This window comes from Tamandua tetradactyla, chromosome 1 (genome assembly GCF_023851605.1).
Source record: "Tamandua tetradactyla isolate mTamTet1 chromosome 1, mTamTet1.pri, whole genome shotgun sequence".
Taxonomy (NCBI): domain Eukaryota; kingdom Metazoa; phylum Chordata; class Mammalia; order Pilosa; family Myrmecophagidae; genus Tamandua; species Tamandua tetradactyla.
This window is the reverse complement of record NC_135327.1, coordinates 227278386-227298188: the sequence shown is the minus strand read 5'-3', so window position 1 is coordinate 227298188 and position 19803 is coordinate 227278386. Positions and strand designations below refer to the sequence as shown.

Below are 19803 nucleotides of genomic sequence, written 5' to 3'. Positions count from 1 at the left end.
TTCACTTGATTTATCAGTGTCATTAAATAATTTGACTCCTCTCCTTGAAAATATTCTCTTGTCTTCCATGACACCATTCTTTTAAGGGTTTCTTTTTACCTCTTGGGTCCATTGTAGACTTCCTTTGTTGGCACCTTAAATTTGGTGTTTCTCAGGCTTACATCCCTATCACTGCTCCTAGGTTTGTAATATCACTCTTGTGCTGCTGAGTCTCAGAGTGATAACTCCCACCTTTGTCTTTCTTCTGAATTCTAACTGCCCTACACTGGCCATCTTGCCAGGGGACCTTGACTTTTACTTATCTGTAACTATAGTGTTTTCTCTTTCTGTTCCCCTGAAACTGTCTGTTCTTTTGTAGTTCTTATCTTGGTAAGTATCACACAACTGTTAGTCCAGAAACCTGGAGTCTTGTCATTCCCTTACTCCCCACACTCAGTCTTTAAGTCCTGTTGATTCTGTAGTCTCAGCAGATCTCAAATCATTGCTTCTTTGCTGTCCCACTGCTGTGTTGTTGGTACATGTGTTGTCATGTCCACACCTTTGATTTGGCTTACACTCATTTGTTCTCCAAGTCTCGGTTCGTATCTCTTCTCCCAGGAAGCCCATCCCGACCAGGCCTCCACTCAGTCTTACTATGGTCCTTAGCTTCTTTGCATGTCTTTTACATAACATTTATCAAACTATGTTGTAATATTCTCACTTGACTGATTCTCTTCCAAAGACTATAAGTTTCTTTCAGACAGAGATTCTATCTCTTCCGTCATAATATCACTAGAGAGTTATCCTAGTTAATGGAATAAGAGTAGATATTTAAATGTTTTTTGCATGAATGATTGATTCCCTGAGAACAGTTCACTGCCAAAACTTCTCAAGTCTTTGCACATGGACAAAGCATTCCTATTCCATTTCTTCCTTGCAGATGGAAAGCAAAATATGAATTGAAGAAATTTTTTAGAAAAAGAATATATGCTATAATAACGTGAAAAAACATTTTAGAAAAACTGTTTCTTCTGTTAGTGTTTCTTCTGTTAACATTGTGAGGTATAATCTTTTTATAGCTCTTAACTAACCATTGTTTTAAATTTGTAGTCTTTAGACAGCTTTACCTCTAATAGTGGACCATTTCAATGTTACTTGGGTGACGATCCCAGTCAGCCCTTGGAAAATGCTGGTTGTCCTGAAGATGTGCCTCCTGGAAATGGCAGTATTGGGGATATGCAAGGGTTAGCAGTCAAAGGAAAAGGTGAAGTAAAGCGTGGAGGAGAAGATGGCAGAAGAGACAGTGGCGCGCCCCACCGTGAGAAACGGGGTGGAGAAAATGAAGACTTCTCCAGTGTCAGAAGAGGGAGAGGTGTGTATTACTCTTTTTGTACTCACTGACTATCTTTGTGAATTAATTGGTGAAACAAGGTCTAGTTCTAGATAGGAAAGTGCTTCAGGATATATGTTCATTAATAAATATTTAAAAATAAAGAAATGCTTCAGAAAGGTGAAAAATAAATGAATAGACAAAGGTATATTGGGCAAAGGCATATCAAATTTTATAAAGTAAGGTGTGTGATCTTGATGTCGTGGAAGAGTAAATTCAGGGCAAGAAGCATTAAGACGAAGAGGGTCATTTATAATGTAAAAGTATATAATAAAGATGTAAAAATTATGAATGTATTTACAACACAGAATATAACATCAGCGTTAAAAAACTGCAGAAGATAAAGATGTAGTAGGTAGACTTTATATCAGAGTATAAGGACAAAAATAAGTAGGGATGAAAAGGACCTCAACAATATCATTAATTTAGTAAATCTAATTGGTAATTCTATCACACTATATATCATGTAATCAAATAATATAACAATGGAACCTGATCATTCTGATTCTAAATTCTTCTGTTTGTAACCCTTATGTCATCAAGCAAGAAACCTTGGACTATAGTTCTCATTTACAGCCACCATCATCTCCTATTTCTACATTTGATCCCAACATAAACTTGTACGTCTGGCCCTTGGATGTCATGCTTTCTCTTTTGAGAGCTAGGTCATGGTTTTCATTTTTTACTGACTGCAGGAAATCCTAAGTTTGTTTGGCTATTTTTATTTTCTTCCTATTCCAGTCTATTCTCAAAGTGGTTAGATTACCCTTTCTGACTGGTTTTTGTTTGTTTGTTTTAAAGGCAATAATATTCCTGCTGAAGAACATATTGTGAGTTTTTGTGGTCTGCCTATAAAACTGACACTCCTTAGCTTCTTGTGAAAATAAGTTCCAAACTATCCTTTCCTGCCCCTGACTTTATCATCCTCAGTTTTCCTCTCTCCCCTTTCTAGTTTCTACTTCAAATAAGCCAAGGAAATCTTTCCAGTCCCCATGTCTGACCTACTCATTCCATGCCTTCTCTTTCTGTATGCCTTTCTTATTGTTTGAGATTATCTTTTTTACCTTTTCTTTGCTAATATTTGACTATTCCTTCCTTCAAAATTGAACTTTAAAAATAGTACTTTTTGGAAGTCTTTTGTGATGAATCACATTTCACTTTGAATCAAGGGGTTAATACCCTTTTATTTTCCTTTTGCTGTTTTACCCATTCCCTGCTATCAGGAGGTTCATGTGTTCTGCACATACTATATGCTCAAATAAATGTTGGCAGCACACTGTAAAGCAATAAGCAAAAAGTAGGGCCTGGGTACTTCTAGGGAAAGATCATCACATGTGCATAATCATAAAACATCCTCCCTTAACGTGACTAAAAGAATAATAATTTAAAAATCAAGGCTTATGGCAATAATCCTGAAACTAGATAAAGAGTTTACCCTCATATAGTAGATTTTGCAGGGAATTGGCAGAGAAAAAAGACAATTAGAAATAAACTAAAAGATCAGTCCTGAGATATATAGGAAATTGTATCCCATCCTTTGTAGAAAGTGGTGCAGGGAGGAGGGTGAATCAATGATATTTTGGGAAATCCCCTCAACTTAGTGGAAAGCAGATCGGGAGCATTAGTAACTCAAGGGGAAAGATTCACAATATCCTGCTGGGAACCTTTTGGGTAAAGAACCAGAAGGATTTTAAGGCTTATTCATATTTTACCTTCTACTGGTGTTTGGGAAGAATGCTGAAGAATGGGGAATAATCAGATAGAACTATTCATCCCTTGTGATAAAGGCTAGAGAAGAGGAGAAAATAAACAGGGGATTAGGTAGCCCAACATCTGACTCAAAGCACTTTACTTCCACCGTGGGACAAGCACAGCCATAGCCAGAGCTAGAAGGAATTGGGGTTTGTTTTCACATTTGACCTCCCCCTTCCAGGTCTAACCAGAAGGAAGTTGGAGTAGGTGAGGAGGAATAATTGCTCAGAGAGAATTGTTTCTGTGCCAAAGCCCCAGTGGTGGGAAAGTTGTGAGGCACTGAGGTTCCTTGTCATTTGAGACATACACTATGGTCCAGGAGGAGAACCCCTAGTGTGGGACATTTAACAAAGTTAAAGAAAAGAGAGTGCACACACAAAATCCACTTTTATCTCTGCCCCGGCAGCTAGTCCCTGTCAGAGGAAGAGCCTGATGCAGAAATGCAATGCATTAACATCAAGCCTACAAGCTTAGATTCTGAGGGAACCTACTAAGTGAGGTAAGCGAGGCGAGAAACATACTGTTTAGACAGTTAATAGAACTGCCCCCATCACAGATGCACAGAAACAGACCTGGAAACTAGGCGGAAATTGTACAACCAAGAAAAAAGGGAAAGGAAGGACAGAAGCGCATACTATACAAACAAAAGATGAAGAATATTTTAGAAGAGCACATAAAACCAGTACTCCCCATTCAAGGAAAAAGAATATAAATTCTTACAAACAGGAGGTCAGAGCAGAGAATAAAGTAACAAATTGACCTGAAAAGAGGAAATTGCACAGGTAAGGGAAAATTGAGACATAAGTAATATTATTTATGGAATTATAAATAGATTAGAAAAAGTAAAGAAGGAAATTGATGTGGCAGAATCACAAGTCATTCATTTATTTCAAAGAAGCAGTTCTAGGTTTTATGAATATGAAAATGAATATTTGTTTAAAATGGAAAAAGAAAAATTACTAGATTTTATTAGAGCCTTAGAGTTAGGCAGGTTACTAGAAGTATTTATGTTAAAGCCTTCCTAATTAAAACCTGACTTTGCCACCCCACCTACAACACCTGACAACTCCCACCCCTTACCAGGGTGCTGTAAATGTTAACCTGGAAGCTGAGCTTCATTAGCCTCATAATAAATCTGCCTGACATTAAGCCCATATTATTGAACACCTTCTCTTTGTCAGGCTGCTTTCTGGGTCCTGGGGAGACTGTGGTGAGCACGGCAGAGTCCCTTCTTCCATGGAGCTCACATTAAAGGGGAGCCGAGATAAATAAGCAAACAAAATACATTTCAAATGGTAGTAGGTGAAGAAACTCAGATTGGGTCATTGGACAATCACTGGAGGTGGGGATCACCGCAGCATGCAACTGGTCGAACTTGTGTTCTTTGTGCAGATTGATTTGAAGCTACATGTTGTACACAGTGCAGGGGAGTGCCCTCTGGGAGATCATCACAGAGGATCTTTTTTTCCCTGTAAATTCCATCCCAATAGCTGGGCTCATGAAGGGCCACTTCAAAATTTACTTCCTTTTGATACAAGAGTAGAAGTCTTGAAAGAGGCATCAAGCACCTCAGTGTACTTGCTGGGGTTTACTTGCAAACAGCTCCATTTGTTTCTCTAAAAATCCCAGAACTGCTCACTGCAAATTCAGGTACGGAAATCCTTCTGTTGAAGAGTTCAAAATGCCAAAGGACAGCTAGACAGATGATTTCCTACTTATTATTTTAAACAAAATAAACAAAACTTACCCATTATATTAGCAAACACTTAAAATTTGTAATATTCCACTTCTGCAAAGTTAGGGTAACATGGTGTACCTTTTATACACTGCAGTATAAACTGTTTTAGCCTTTCTGAGAAGTAACTGGCAACATCTTTTAAGAATCTTGCAAAATATCCCTTGACCCACTAACTGTTCTTGAAATCTGTCTTAAGAAATGAGCAGAAATTTAGACAAGAATTTATATACAGAGATATTCATTGCAGTGTTATCTGTAATAGCAAAAATCTGGGACCATCCTAACTATCTGAAAAGTAGGAAATGGTTAACAATATTACTTTTATGACTTTGTTAGGGACTCTGTATAGCCATTTAAGTGTTTTTGGAATAAAAATGTAAGGATGTGGATCAATGTTCATAGTATTTAAAAAGCAGGGCACAAAATCATAGATAAGAGGTACTACTGATTTTGTTAATGTACACATAGAAGAATAATGGAGCAATATGTAGCTAAACCTTCATAGTAGTGAGATTTCAGTATTGCTATAAGGAATATGAAATTTATAATAAGAAAAACATTTTAAAAACTTTTGAGTGTACTTTAAAAATAATAGAATGATGATATCCTTTATTTCCTGGAAAATTTATTTTATACATTGTTTACATCTTAGATTGTATTTGTCTTTACTTAATTTAAAGTGATGAATCTAATTTGAATCAGCTGATCTTCCAAGCTATCATGCTTAAGCTGTGTCAACAGCATTTATTTGTATTAATGATAAATATTTCCATCAAAATTTGCCTGTGAAACATATACCATTTTTAATTTTGAAATGTCGGTTCTTAAGATACACTGTTTGAAGCTACTGTGAGCTTCTCTATTTCACAGTGCCATCAGCATATGACTGTATAATATTAGAAAATATTTGTTCATAAGATATGTTGATAAAAACAATAAAAATAAAAATTAAACAAATTAAAAATAAAATGTATTGATATATGATAAAGATCTGATTTGTGAATGCGTATGTGTGTGGTTACTTTTTTTTTTTCTTAGAGGAGTTTATTTAAAAAGATGGGTTTACCTTTTTGTATGTGATGACTTTTTTTTTTTTCCCCCAACCTGGGCAGGCACCAGGAATCAAACCTGGGTCTCTGACATGGCAGTTGAGAACTCTGCCTGCTGAGCCACCGTGTCCCACCTGTGGTTACTTTTTAAAATGTGAAATAATGAATAATTAATTTTCTTAAAACATAGGTTAATAAAAGAGACAAAAAAAAAACTTTGTGTGCATGGGTAGTTTAGGGGTAGAATTCTCGCCTACCATGCAGGAGACCCAGGTTCAATTCCTGCCCATGTGCCTAAGAAACAAAACAAGCATTGTGAACAAAATTTCCTGTGATAAACATGTCACATATCTACCTCTATATGCGTGTGTGTATAGATTTAGAAATATGTTTGCGGAGACATATATGCAAATAAAAAAAACTGTTGGTAGACTTCCAATGTAATGAAACTGAAAATGACCATAAAATGATTAAACATAGCTATTTAGGAACCTCTATTACTCTAAAGAAGCAGTGTTCAGATTTTTAAAATTGTATTATTAGTAGAGAATCTTTTTGTTGTTGTTGTTTTTTGCAGAGGCGACCTGCAACAAGGAAAGGGCATCCCTTCCCGTTAGTAGAGAATCTTTAAACATGTATCCTGAATATGTCTATTATTTCTGTGTTAGGTGTATTTAGTTCTGTACCCTGAATATGTCTATTATTCCTGTATTAAGTGTACTTAGTTATGTACAAATATATGCATTGTAAAACTAGCAAAACATTTTTAAGTATATCAGTGTAAATAGACTTTTATATTTACTTTTTAAACAAATGTTTACTTCTTTTCTCTCTGTAAATTATTTTGGGTATTACCTGTTTGCTTACACTCCACTTTGGAGATTTAGTATTCAAAGAAATAACAGAAAGAGGAAAATGAATAAAACCTACAGCTTCTACTTTCATAAGAATTATTTAAAACTAATTTATTTTGTTCTGTTGAAATAGGGCATAGGATGCAACATCTGAGTGAAGGAACCAAGGGTCGACAGGTGGGAAGCGGAGGAGATGGAGAACGCTGGGGCTCGGACAGGGGGTCACGGGGAAGCCTCAATGAGCAGATTGCTCTAGTGCTCATGAGATTGCAGGAGGACATGCAGAATGTCCTACAGAGACTTCATAAACTGGAAACACTAACTGCTTCTCAGGTCAGCTTCCAAATTTATCTTGTCTTCTTCCAGTTGTTGATCCTGTAAATTAGTGTGTAAATCTCTGTTATCAGATTATGCAGATCACTGAATTCTAATGATTCTTGAAAATAAGAAGGACCTACTTTTGAAAATATTAGTTAATAAAAGATTAACTTGAAAGCTAAATACCACTTAAAATATTATCAGTTTTCATGGGGTGCCAAGATTGTTCAGTGATAGCCTTCTCATCCACCATGCAGGAAACCTGGCCTGTGTACCTTCTCACCACCCCCAAAAAATTAACAAATGGTCCTGTATTAACAGGAGACTCACATGGAAAAAGAATGAAATGTGACCCCCACCATACAGCCTACAAGAAAAAAAGTCAATTTTCCAGAGTGTAAAATTAGCTTTGCCATATTGGATATAGGAGTTGGGTGTCATGGTATTAGAAAAATAAGAATAGTTTAATAGTGCAGCTTGGAGGAACTAATAGAGACCATCCTCTTGCCTAAAATGCCAGTCTTAAAAGAGTTGGTCTTTAGTAGTAAACATTGTCCCCTATCTTGGCTTCTTTTTAAAATGCTGGTAGAGATAATAGGTTACTAATCTTTAATGTTAATTAGTTTTAGGATCAGAAGAAAGGAATTTAGAGTTATAGCTTGACCTACATTTCCTGGAAGATCCAAGTGTAAGGAACCTTTAGAAAAGGCAGTATAGCTTCTCAATTGCAGAAACTCAAGCAGAGCCCAGATATCCTGTCTCCTATCCAGTGTTCTTTCTACTACATAAGACTGCTTTCCTGAATTGAATAAAGAAGTACTAAAAGGGAAAATTAAGCTTTGCTCACACTTTCGACTGGGTCGTGGTATTTTCTGCGCTTAGATACAGAGGTTTCACATGGCTGCTAGAGATCTTCCCCATTTGTCTCCTGACATATGCCATTTGAGTACCACTGGCTGGAGAGAAGGACACAACCAGCCTGCTGCCTGACCTGACCTTCAGACATGTTTTGACAGCTAAGCATCATGCTATAACAGATTTAAGAAGGATTATAAAGGTTAATCAGAGAAAATTGTCCCATTCTTAATGTGCTTCCATTGTAAGATGAACACATTAGCTTTGAACCTTTGTGAAGAAACTGATAACTGCAGGTTTTCTAAACAGCCTTTGTGAATGCTTTACCCTAATAAATAACTTATTCAGGTTATCTCAAGGAATCTCAGTTACATCTATTTAAAGGATTCTCAGTTGCATTTTAAATTTGTCACTTTGTGCCATTCTAGGCTTTAGGGAGTCTGTGAACACACTGAAATAATATGCAAACTTTTATGTGCTTTTGTATTTTTGAGGGAAGAGTATCTGTTGCCTTATCAGATCCTCAGTAGGCTCTATGATGCAAAAGAGATTAAGAATAGTCCTTTAAATAATTGACATTTCTGGCTTCAACATGTATGTATAGGCGTTGGTAACAAATGCACTATTTTATGTATGTTTTTCATGAATTAATAAGTCTATTTTGTATGTGTTTGACAAATAAAAAGGATGTTAGCTCCATTACCCCATGAAATGATCCCTACCTTGGTATAGAACTTTTTGGGGGGAGGGGGGTTATGCTATATGGCGGGGTCACATTTCATTCTTTTTTTCATGTGAGTATCCTGTTTTTGCAGCACCGTTTTTTGAATTTGTTTGTTTTTTTGTTGCATGTTTGTTTGTTCTTTTTGGGAAGTACATGGGCCAGGAGTCGAACCTGGGTGTCCCGCATGGCAGGCGAGATAGAACTGTTTTTTAAAAAACATATGAGCTACCACTTATAGGAAAGCTCAATTCTTAGTTTAGAATTATTGAACTTTATTGTTACTGACAATATGTTTTTTCTTGTTCTGTGATTTTCTAAAATAATACTTTGTATATTTTCCATGTTGTTAATGATATTGAATGTCTACTAAAATTCCTTTTTTTCCAGACATTTCACTTTTTTACTCATATGTAAAACAAACTTTAAAAAACAGGATTCTGATCTGTTAAAGCCTTTTTCTTCAAATTTGTGTAATTCATGTGAATGACTCTTAAAAGACCTAGTTGATAGTAGAGTAGGAGTGGATTTTGGGATTGAAGGGAGCCTACTAAGTTATGTGCCTTTACTTGGCAGAGGGAGAACTTGAGAGCTGAGAGGGTTCACTGATTAGTGCTGAACCAGGACTATAACTCAGGTCTCCTGATTTCTAGCATAATGCACTTTCCAATGCTGTCAGCTTCCTGAGATATATTATTTTTTGCAAAATGGCTCCTTTGATTCATTCACACTTAGTAAATATTTGTTGAATGACCATGTAGCAGATCCCTTTCTAGGCAAAGGGTACAAAAATGAAAAGGGAACTCGTACAATGTGTGGCCTAGCTGGAGCAAGCAAACTGCAGGGCTCATAGCCCAGCATGGCCAATTAACTGTGTGATCTTGGGTCAGGTGACTTAACTTCTCGGTGCCTCAGTGTCCTTCTCTATAAAATGGAAATAGTTATTACTGTTTTCTCATGCTTATCTCATGGATGGCTTGTTTTCTCCCTTCAGGAAGCTTATAGCCTTAGAGAGAGCCAAATTTAAACAACTCCTAGTTTCCTTAGTTCCTTTGCAGTGGTTACTATTGTGTGAATTCAACATGAATTTCAAAAACAGTTCAGTAATCCTCTGTTTTAATCTAGCAGTAGAATAACAAAATGATTGGGCTTTTTCTAATTTCTAAATTTTTCTAATTTCTAATTATGTAAAACTACATAAAACCTACTTAACATATGAATACTTGTCTTTAAACTAAAGAAATTATAATGCTATTTCCAGTGGCTGTATCTGTTACTTCTTTAGTGAGGGTCTTTCAAAATCTTCATTTGCCTTTTCAAACCTTTTGTAACTCTTAAAAATCCATTGATAGCTCCATTTAGTAGTTATAGTTGACCTTAGCATTTGTTTAGTAGCTGCTGCTTTAATGGGGAGTGGTAGTATCTGCCACATTTGGGTTTCGTCATCTGTAAGTTTCATTTCCATTCCTGAGTGCACTGAGTATAAGGTGACCTTGGATTAGTCATTAGACACCTGAGAGCTGGGTTTTGTAAATCTGCTCTTCCTTCCATCTAGTTTGGAGAAATGCCAGAAAGGAAATCCTTGGTTGAATATCGTTATGCCATTTATCGCATAAGAGTAATTAGCGTGTATTGGTGCTTTTAGCACTCAGAGTGTATAGCTTGAGTTTGCTAGGACTGTGCCTTGTTGTTTAGTACCTTAACTGTCTGTAGGGACTGAGGCAACATCCATGGGCAATAAGTGATTTTTCTCTGTAAACCATAGTCGTTCTGAAGTCCTTGAAATCATATTATCCCGTAACAAAGAAATATAAAAGACCACCTTCCCTCCCCACCCCACCCCCCACTCCCACACCCTTCCTTTTGTTCTCGTTTAGTCTCCTTCAGCTTACTGGCTTCCTTGTTGTTTCTTGAACTTGAATTTAGTAAATATTTGTTGAATGGAAGAGTAAATTATCTCATAAATCTTAATACTATTTCTCTAAGGCTTATGATAAATGAAGAAACTGAGTAACACGTTTCTAATAGCTAGCCTAAGAAAGTTTGTGTTTGGGATGAGCCAAATTATAATCAGATTTCCCTAAATTATTCTGCTGTTTTTCTGCTTAGTTTAGCTACTTCTCATTTAAAAACATGCAACATTAAAAGTTCATTTCTCCTATCTTTCTTACACCTCCTCTGCTACATCTTGTCATGAATTTCTGATACACATTATGGCACATAGTTTTTATTTAGTCACCAAGGTTACATTCTAATTTTTTTTGTATATTTTGACATCACGGGGAATCAGTCTCTGGCATGGCAGGCAAGAAAGAACTCTGCCACTGAGCCACCATTGCCCACCCTATTCTAATTTGTTTTTAAATCAGTAGTTTGTATGGAAATTAAGAGATCAATTAAAAATTGAGTAGGAAATTGAGACGAATATGAAAGCCATGAGAATTTAAGTTGATTTGAGGTTTATTTAGATAATTTTATATAATTTGAACTAAAAAATATAAGAATCAGAGGTATTCATTTGGCTAGCAATTTTAAGGACCTTGTCATTTGGTGGTATGGGTTTCAGGGTAATCAGAGCACAATTTGCAGATAAATAGGTAATATATTAGTATTTCAGCCTTTTTCTAAAAAAAAAAAAGGTAAATAAAAAACTTACTGTATTTTTTTCATTTTGACAAAACTACCGTCATTTGTATATCTAGGCAAAATCATCAACATTGCAGACCAGTAATCAGTCTCCCTCACCGGTAAGACATTTTTTTCTGAAATCTAAATGCCAGGGTTTCAAATAAGTTATAATAAATTCAGATCATATGAGGTCTTTAATGCATGAAATGAAATCTATCCTTCAGAATTTAGAAGTTAAAGAATATTGTATTGTATTGAAGTCTGAAATACTCCTGAAAGTCTGTGCTTTAAAATATGAATTATGCTTTGAAATGCAAAAAAAAAATCTCCCTCCCTTTAGCAAGAGTGGGATTCATTACTAGTTACATATTTTCAAAATAATGAATGAGATATGTTTTTATACTATACATACATTACTGAAATAGATTGATGACTAGCTTATTTTATTTTCTCAGAGACCATCTTGGCGGCCCTTCGAGATGTCTCCTGGTGCATTAACTTTTGCTATTATATGGCCTTTTATTGCCCAGTGGTTGGTGCATTTATATTATCAAAGAAGGAGAAGGTAATAATATTTGCTTACAGTTTTATAATTCAGAGTGGTGTATAAGCTCTTATGATCTGTAGTAGACAGAGCTTTCAGCAGCAGTTAAGGGGAGAGGGCCATTTTGTAGATATATTATCATACTGAAGATTCTGTACTGATCCTAAGATTTCCACTTCCTTGGAAATGCTGTCTTGTGGGTTACCAGGTACTTCCTAGACTTCAGATACTGTCCCTTGAGAACATCTGGTTGATTTGTGCACCTTTGATTTAGGCAACAACAAGAAAATTACCCCACGTTTCTTAAGTTTTTTGGCTTGTGAGAAAAGAATGCTCTTAAAGTGTGACGTTTATTTTGGACCCTTTGCTAATAATTACAGGAAAATGGAGAGGTAAACAAAACCCAGAAAGCCTCCCACTCTCTCTGCCTGTGAAAAACAGACACTGGTTATGGGTGCCATGGTAAATTTTCAGCCCAGTGACTGACTATTTCTAGAATTAGAGATTATCTAGCTGGGGCCAGGCTTCCAGTTTGAGATGCCAGGAAGATACCCTGAATAGGTCTAAGAATAATAAATTGGAATGCCTGAAAATGCCTTGAGACTATCTATGTTAGGAATAAATAGCTTCAGGCCAAAACTCAGGGGATCAAAACAATGTATAAAGCATTTTTTTTGTTGTTGTTGTTACCTTGTAAACTAAACTATTTTCTCTGAATGGGGGGATAATTGTTTCCCTCACTGACTGCACTGTTATTGCTTTTTGTTTTTTTCTTGTTATTTCATCACCATTCTCCATTAGGTAACAGCAGATAGAGAAAAGAAATCGGGTATTTGCTAATGTGCTTTTAAGTGCACACTTAAATATGTGCAGTAGAAACATTTTTTTAGAAAGTGTATGTTTAAGTATTTATGAGCATGTTTTTCCTCTACCAAAAAAAAACCCAGGTTTGTAGTTATTAAGCTTAATAACAATAACAAACATTAAACATTTATCCTTTTGTTATGGGAAAGGGACAAGCAGCCCTCTGGTATAAGTGCTGTTTATAATAGATAAACTGAAATACTTCTGACTTTGGGTATATGAGTTGTCTTCCTTGTTCTTTGCTTATATTAAGTCAGTTTGATTTATGTTCATAAATGAACTAAGTAAGTTTTCTGGTTCACTAATGTTTTTGAAATACACCCTTCCACTTGAAAAAAACTTTAGTTAGGGTTTCAGGAGCTTAAGTTGCTGTGTCAGCTTTATCTACCCCTTTTCAAATCCATTTTGTGTGTATGTTGTTACAGCAAAGATATAGACCTTAATAGACCTTAATTTATAAACTTCTTTTTCTTCCTTTCTCATACTTAAAAATTGTCCTATGATGGTTGGGTTTAGTGGTCTACAGTGTTTTAAATTCCAATTTAATTGGTAATGGAAGGAAAAAAGAATCAAATGTTTTTCAGTAAGTTGTAGTGCTAAGTTTAAGCAAACAAGGCACAGTGACACTAAATAAACGTAGGCATTTACATATTTTGCAATACATTTCAGAGTTCTTTTCATGTTTGCATTTGGAGAGTTGGGGATTAGAGAGTAGAGAATTTTGGCATAAGACAAAACCAACCCTGATGCTTATTTTGGTTAATAATTTATTTCATGCTTAAGGTTGAAGCAGTTTGTCAGCTCATTAAAGATAAAACATTAAATTCTGCTTTGGCAATTACAGGAAGTTGGAGTTTTTCTAAAAAAAAATTTACTAGTAGAAGGATAGTAGAAGGTTATTCACCATTTCTCTTAAGGATCCCTTTCAGTTGTTCACAGATGTCTCTGAATGAAGAAACTCCTCCCTATTTTTAATGTTCTTTTTCATTATTATTGAATGTTTATGAAATTTTCACTATACGCTGAGTATTTGATCTTCCCAAATTACAAATTATTTCACACTAGGCAACTGCATTTTGCTGAGGGATAGCACTTTTATGTATTATTGGCTTATATAACAGATTAACTGGGCTTAGAGGTAGAGCCATATTTGAAATGGAAATAAATTTTAGCCTCGAGGAATTTAGGCAGTGTTTAGCAGTTATAGGAATGAAGACTAGAGCAGTATGTATGTTTAGAAGAGATAGGTTCCCAGTTAGAGATAAAGAGAAAGCCCTGGAAATCTGATTGGGAGAGGAAAAGCATGTTCCCTACTCATAATAGGGACCGTCTGATGCACTTGATAGCCCAGTAGGTATATAAGCAGATATATTTGTGATAAGCTTTTTTTTTTGCATGGGCAGGCACTGGGAATCAAACCCGGGTTTCCGGCTTGGCAAGTGAGAACTCTGCCTGCTGAGCCACTGTGGCCCACCCTGTGATAAGCTTTTTAAAACAGTATTTTCCTTTTTTAATATTAAAAGTAATACCCTTTTAATAGAAATAATTTAATGTGCCCTTGTGATTTTTTTCCAATATAATAGAATAAAAATTTTAAAGTAAAAGATTTCTTACATTATTAGTGCAACAGCAGATCATTTGTAAGGGAAGAGCAACACTTGCAGACTTCTTGTTCAAAAACAGCCCCTGACCAGCCTCATCAAAATTATCAACTAATTACATCCCCCTATCCTTTAGTCAACCCCCTTCTCATCATGAAAAAGTCTGAACAGGCATTGCCCAAAGATCCCTATAGATTGGGAAAAAGATCAAAGGAGAAGAAGGAGTTATAACAGAGAAAATAGGATTTAACAAATGAATATGACTGCTGAATCACTATATTGATATTTCTTTTAGCCTCTACGTGTTTTGGAGCAGCTAGAAGGAAAAATCTGAAATAGTAGAATGGTAACCCATAACAGACTTTGAAATCTGTTCTGTAACTACTTGTTGAAGTGAGCTTTGAAAATTATTGCTTTTTCCAAAAAAAAAACCCAGCCCTTGAAGAGCCTTGTCTGGTACCACCTCTCCCCAGTGACCTAGCCTGATAGTTAAATACTGAAAACAGACCCTTAAATCCAGAAGTCTTCTGTCAAAGTATTACTTGGAAGGGAAGGGTGTTTCTAGCCACCCTTGTCTTTTTCAGTCTGCCCTCTGTTTTCCTGGCCACCCAACCTTCACTGTGGATGAGTAGAGCCAGAGAGAGGCAAGGAGCTCAGGCAGGGGGACCTGCCTCACATGGAGCCTGGGGCAGACAGAGGTGGGAAAGAGGCCCTCACAGAGTTCATTCAGCTGCCTGCTGAGGAAGGGAAAAGGCAGAGAATATTCCTGTTCTCTCCTATTCCCTCATCTGTTGTTTTCTGAAACGTTTCTTCTCTTATCACACCACACTCTCCATTTTTGCAAGTTAAAAACCAGAGAAAGATCTCATTATGAAACTGAAAAAATTCTTAGGATACAAAACATAAAGGGACAGTGATTCGTTTTTATTCTGTTTCCCCTTACAGTAGTCAGGGTTCAAAGACCAAGTTGTAAATCTGCTCCACATGGTCCTTGGTAAGTATTGCTCACTGTTCTGGAACCCTATGACTAAGACTTCTGGTAAACTTCACTCAGGCAGCTTGTCTTTAGAACCTTTAGAATCACCCATATCTGTCTTGTCTTTGTCAGTCATTTCAGTTTTCTTCCTCCAGGAGTCTATTTTCTTTCTGCTACCAGGGATCTCCTGTGGAAAATTGATGTGATTATTTAAAATGTCACTCCTGCTAATGGGGTTGCATAAGAGGACTTCCAGATATAAGAATGAATCTGTAATGAAAGGGTTTCAGGCATTTTGGCACTCTGTGTGTGGGGAATGGTGCAGAGACTTTACCGCGGCCGGACCTTCCCAGAATAGTTCTTGTCTTTTGTGCTAAAAAGCCCACCCTTCTCACATAACCCGTTCACTGTGCTATTGTCAAAACCATGGCAGTGTGCAGATCTGAGCTGCTGGTTTGTGAGCATCCCTTGCACTATGAGCTCCCTGAGGTCTGAGAGCCTGCCTTATATCTCTCTGACTCCCAGTGATTGGCAAATAATATATGACAGAGGTTTTATTAAATGAGTAGCCTAGGTTGTGTGCAACTACCATCCTTTTGTAGTTTCCTTAAGATTTTTGTTTCATAACTTGCCCATTTTGATAAAATTATGAAATAATTCCTAAAAATATGAATTATATAAAAACCAACCAGAAATGAATGAGAATCTAAGGAGGTTTGAAAGGAGGGATGTTAATTTAAATTACTTCTGAAAACTGTTTGGTAATTTTAGTACTTGCTGTTAGATCTTTCCTATTGGGCTATAAGTCACATGAAGTATGATCATAATGATCATTTATAATTTGTAGTTTTACTTTCAATTTGCATATAATTATTTTTATCATTCAGAGAACTCTTTGGTATGGATGTGTTTCATATTTAGGTTGCATATATACTCATGGGAGATTGATTTTTACTTTCTTTTTAAAGAAAACTGACCTGAAGGAAATGGTGTTTTACTTCAGAAGACTACTGGGCCTGGATGACCTCAGAAAGAAATGAATTGTGGAGTTCACAAGAAAATCTTAGTTCGTAATGATTACATTTCTTTTTGTTGTCCAGTAGTTTGGTTTGTGTATACACACACATACACACACACACACGTATGTATATATATGCGTTGCACTACACAAATGATAACATTTTAAGGACTAATATTGCCGATACTTGAATAATCAATCTCAACTAGATTATAAGTAGCATACATAGATTTACCCTACCCTTAAACTTGAAGGACATTAAATTATTAATTATTGTTTGGTAATATGTTTACCTGATTATCTCCTATAGAGAAATTTAAGCTGCTTTTCAAAGGTACAGTTGTGATAATGAGATCAGATTTATTAATGGCTATTTTTAGTTTGCTAAAGTAAATATGAGAAAGAATACAAACCAAGAGTGAATTTCAGCTGAGATAAAATTGACTTTATATCTTAGTCACCTGACAGAAAACTGCAGGGTGAATCTTTTCCACAATTCTCTTTGTGGACTGCCCAGAGTACTTGATTTCCATAATCTTTTCGTGGGCATTCATAGCTCTAACTTTGGTGTTCGGTCATCATTGTTAAAAGTAGAGCCCTACTTTGGCTTGGGTTTTACAGATGACTCCCAGATTAGGTATAGCCTGTGGATGGAAATGAGGAAGAATGGGCCTAATGGAGGTTTGAAAATGTATTCTGAGCCTGCAGATAACTAATATGATTTTTATTCATCATATACATTTATTCGTTGGTAATCCTTTTTCTTTAACTGAGGATATCTAGTTTCTGCTTCATAGGGTGCTCTGAAATATAAAATGAAAACTTATTTATAATGTTTTTACAAAGGTTAACATGAAAAACAAAACATTTTTCTGCTAATAAATCACACAGACTGGACTCTTAACCTCATAGTGCCTCAGTTTTTCCTTCAGGATATATTTGAGATGTATGTACTGCACAAGGGTATTGGAAGGACTTGCAAGCTAGCAGGCAGATGCTTCTTTGTGGATAAGAATACCCAAGTTACACAAGTTTAGTCTCTCCTCTTCCTTCCCAGAAACGTAGACTGAAAAGAAGACTGATTTAATCAGCTCCTTGGAAAGCCTTGTTTGGAAAGTCAATTCCTGTATCGTTCTAAAACTTCATACTCAAATTATTTAGTAGATAAATTTTGTGCTTTTAAAGATTTCTCAGATTCAAAGGCTTTATAGCAAATATTTTTTAAGCGTTCTCAGTATGAATGATGTTAGGTTTGGCATCATGTGTTCAGAGTGTTTTAAGTAAGAATGGAAAAGTTAATCTATCCCTCCTATACAGAATGCTTCTTTGTTTGCCTAAAGAAAAAAAGTATAATACAATTTGCTTTTCCCAAGACTCTGATTTTCCTTTTGTTTTTATGTAACAATTTTTTTTTAATTTTTTAATCCCATCTTGATTAAAATGTGGTCGATCTAAAGGAACCTACTAGTATTTGCTTTTTAAAAAACTGTCCTCTCTTTATTTTGGGAGAAAATGAAGCAAGTATCTGAATTATATATAAAAATAAAGTTTAGACCTGTGGATCAGGAATTATTTTTAAAAATTAAATATCAATCTGGTTTCAAAAGATGGTAACTTTTCTCTTAGAGTATAAATAAATAAAGTGCAAATTCAGAATGTAAGCAGTTGTAATTTGTTTTGAATAGTCAGGGCTAGCTAGCTCCTAGGGGTAATCACTTGTATCCTGTTCCAAAGTCTTATTTTATAGTTTGAAAAGCACTTTGCACACTGTTCTTGTATATAAATATAATGATGTAATTATAAGATATAGTGTTACTGCTTTGTTTAAAAAGAAACTCATTTTAAATTGACAGCTCTGGTATTTTTTTAATGATCTGCTTCTTTTCAGTTTATTGTAAAACTAGATTTAAAATAAAAGATTAATGAGAGATGATACTGCTTTTATTATTTATTACTATTGAATGGGCGGGCCACAGTGGCTCAGCAAGCAGAGTTCTCACCTGCCATGCTAGAGACCCGGGTTCAATTCCCAGTGCCTGCCCATGCAAAAAAAAGAATATTCCTATGAGAAGTGGATATGTACTAAGAATTAAATGAGAACAAATAGTAGGAATGATATCAGGTAATTGTGCCTCTTTTAAAATAAAGCTATATTCTTAACCCTAAGTTGAGAAAAATAAACTGGGATGAAATTTAACTCAGTCTTTGCTTGAGAACGTTACTGACCCAGGAAGAATCTTATTTTGAATTCTTTTGTTTTTAATTATGTAATGATACATTTATTTTTATAAAGTAACAAAAATTTAGCAATAAATTTGTTTATTGTACTGTGAAAATGGTCTCGGTATATGTGAGAAACATATACTTTAAGGACAGCATTCAAAATGGTTAAGACAAAAGACAAACTAATTTTAAACTCAATCTTTATTTAAGGGAAAGATTATAAATTATTGGCTGGAATGTTTTCAGCATGAACTCAGATTCTAAATAATAGAAAGCGTGAAAAAGTGCAAAAGATGTTGGAGTCCAGTAAGCCCACACCTAAATTTTAACTGTAAAGCTACAAGGACTTTTTGTTTATATACTAGGTTTTCTTCTGAGGCAAGTTGATTTTATCTCCAAGGCATAAGGCCATTCCCTGACCTTTATATGAATTCTTATGTGGCCAGTAACAGAGGTCTCTGGTCCCTGATGAATTGGCTTCTCAGTGCTGACATTTGCAAACACATTCCTCTATGGAATGGGCATAGAGGTTGATTTCCGCAAAGCCACAGAAACCAGAAAGGGCCTTCTTTTGAGTGAGGCATTTCATGTTAGTTGCCTTTAACATGTGCTGTAAATACTCATTAATCAGTTATGTTTGTATTGACCGTTACTTTCTTTTCCAATTCAACTTTGGGCCACATCTGATGAAATTCAGCATCAGTGCAAGTTGCAGCCTGGACATAGTCCAGGATCTCAATGTGGATGTCACTGAGGAGCACACAATTTCTGTCACTTGCAGCTCCAGAGACATCATAAACTACATTACCAAAAATTATTCAATTTTCTATCGATGCTACTTTGACATTAGCTTTAATATTTATGTAATCATGAGGAACAAAAATCAAGGGAGATGGCTTTTCTACAAATGTCAGATCCCTTAGAGTAGCTAACTCTAATGTGCAGTTCTGTAAAGTATCACTGGTTTGAATCACAACAAGTACCTCCAAGACAATGTCATATTGGTTGACATGAATATAAGCTTCTGCATATACAGGAGCTAATAAACCTGTTAACTGGGTGACCTTGTTAAGTTTAGATGCGAGGGGATCTGCTGCCTCTTTTCTCTGTGTGTTACCCATTGCTGCCAGCAAATTCTGCTGAAACTGATATTCCTTGCAGTTCATCTCATCCTTAGCAGTTAGTTGCATGAAAGAAATGGAGTCATCAGGCTTTACTGTCACATCTTCTTTTCAGATTCTTTCTTCTGGGATAATACCTCTCCTTCAAGTTTAACAGATAACATGTGAGAAA

At 35.7% G+C, this 19803-nt stretch overlaps 1 protein-coding gene and 1 pseudogene across 1 annotated transcript in view; one reads left to right on the top strand and one right to left on the bottom strand.

The window, feature by feature from the left end:
• LOC143677663 (acyl-CoA-binding domain-containing protein 5-like) overlaps positions 1-18182 on the top strand; it is a 42337-nt gene extending 24155 nt beyond the window's left edge. The window contains exons 9-13 of the mRNA XM_077153947.1: positions 1090-1351; positions 6896-7095; positions 11359-11403; positions 11740-11849; positions 16238-18182. Coding sequence (XP_077010062.1) covers positions 1090-1351; positions 6896-7095; positions 11359-11403; positions 11740-11849; positions 16238-16250 — 630 coding nt within the window. The 3' untranslated portion in view covers positions 16251-18182. The remainder of the gene's footprint in view (positions 1-1089; positions 1352-6895; positions 7096-11358; positions 11404-11739; positions 11850-16237) is intronic.
• A 689-nt stretch (positions 18183-18871) lies between these two features.
• On the bottom strand, positions 18872-19795 carry LOC143682845 (coatomer subunit beta pseudogene; annotated as a pseudogene).
• Between the last annotated feature and the right edge of the window lie 8 nt (positions 19796-19803).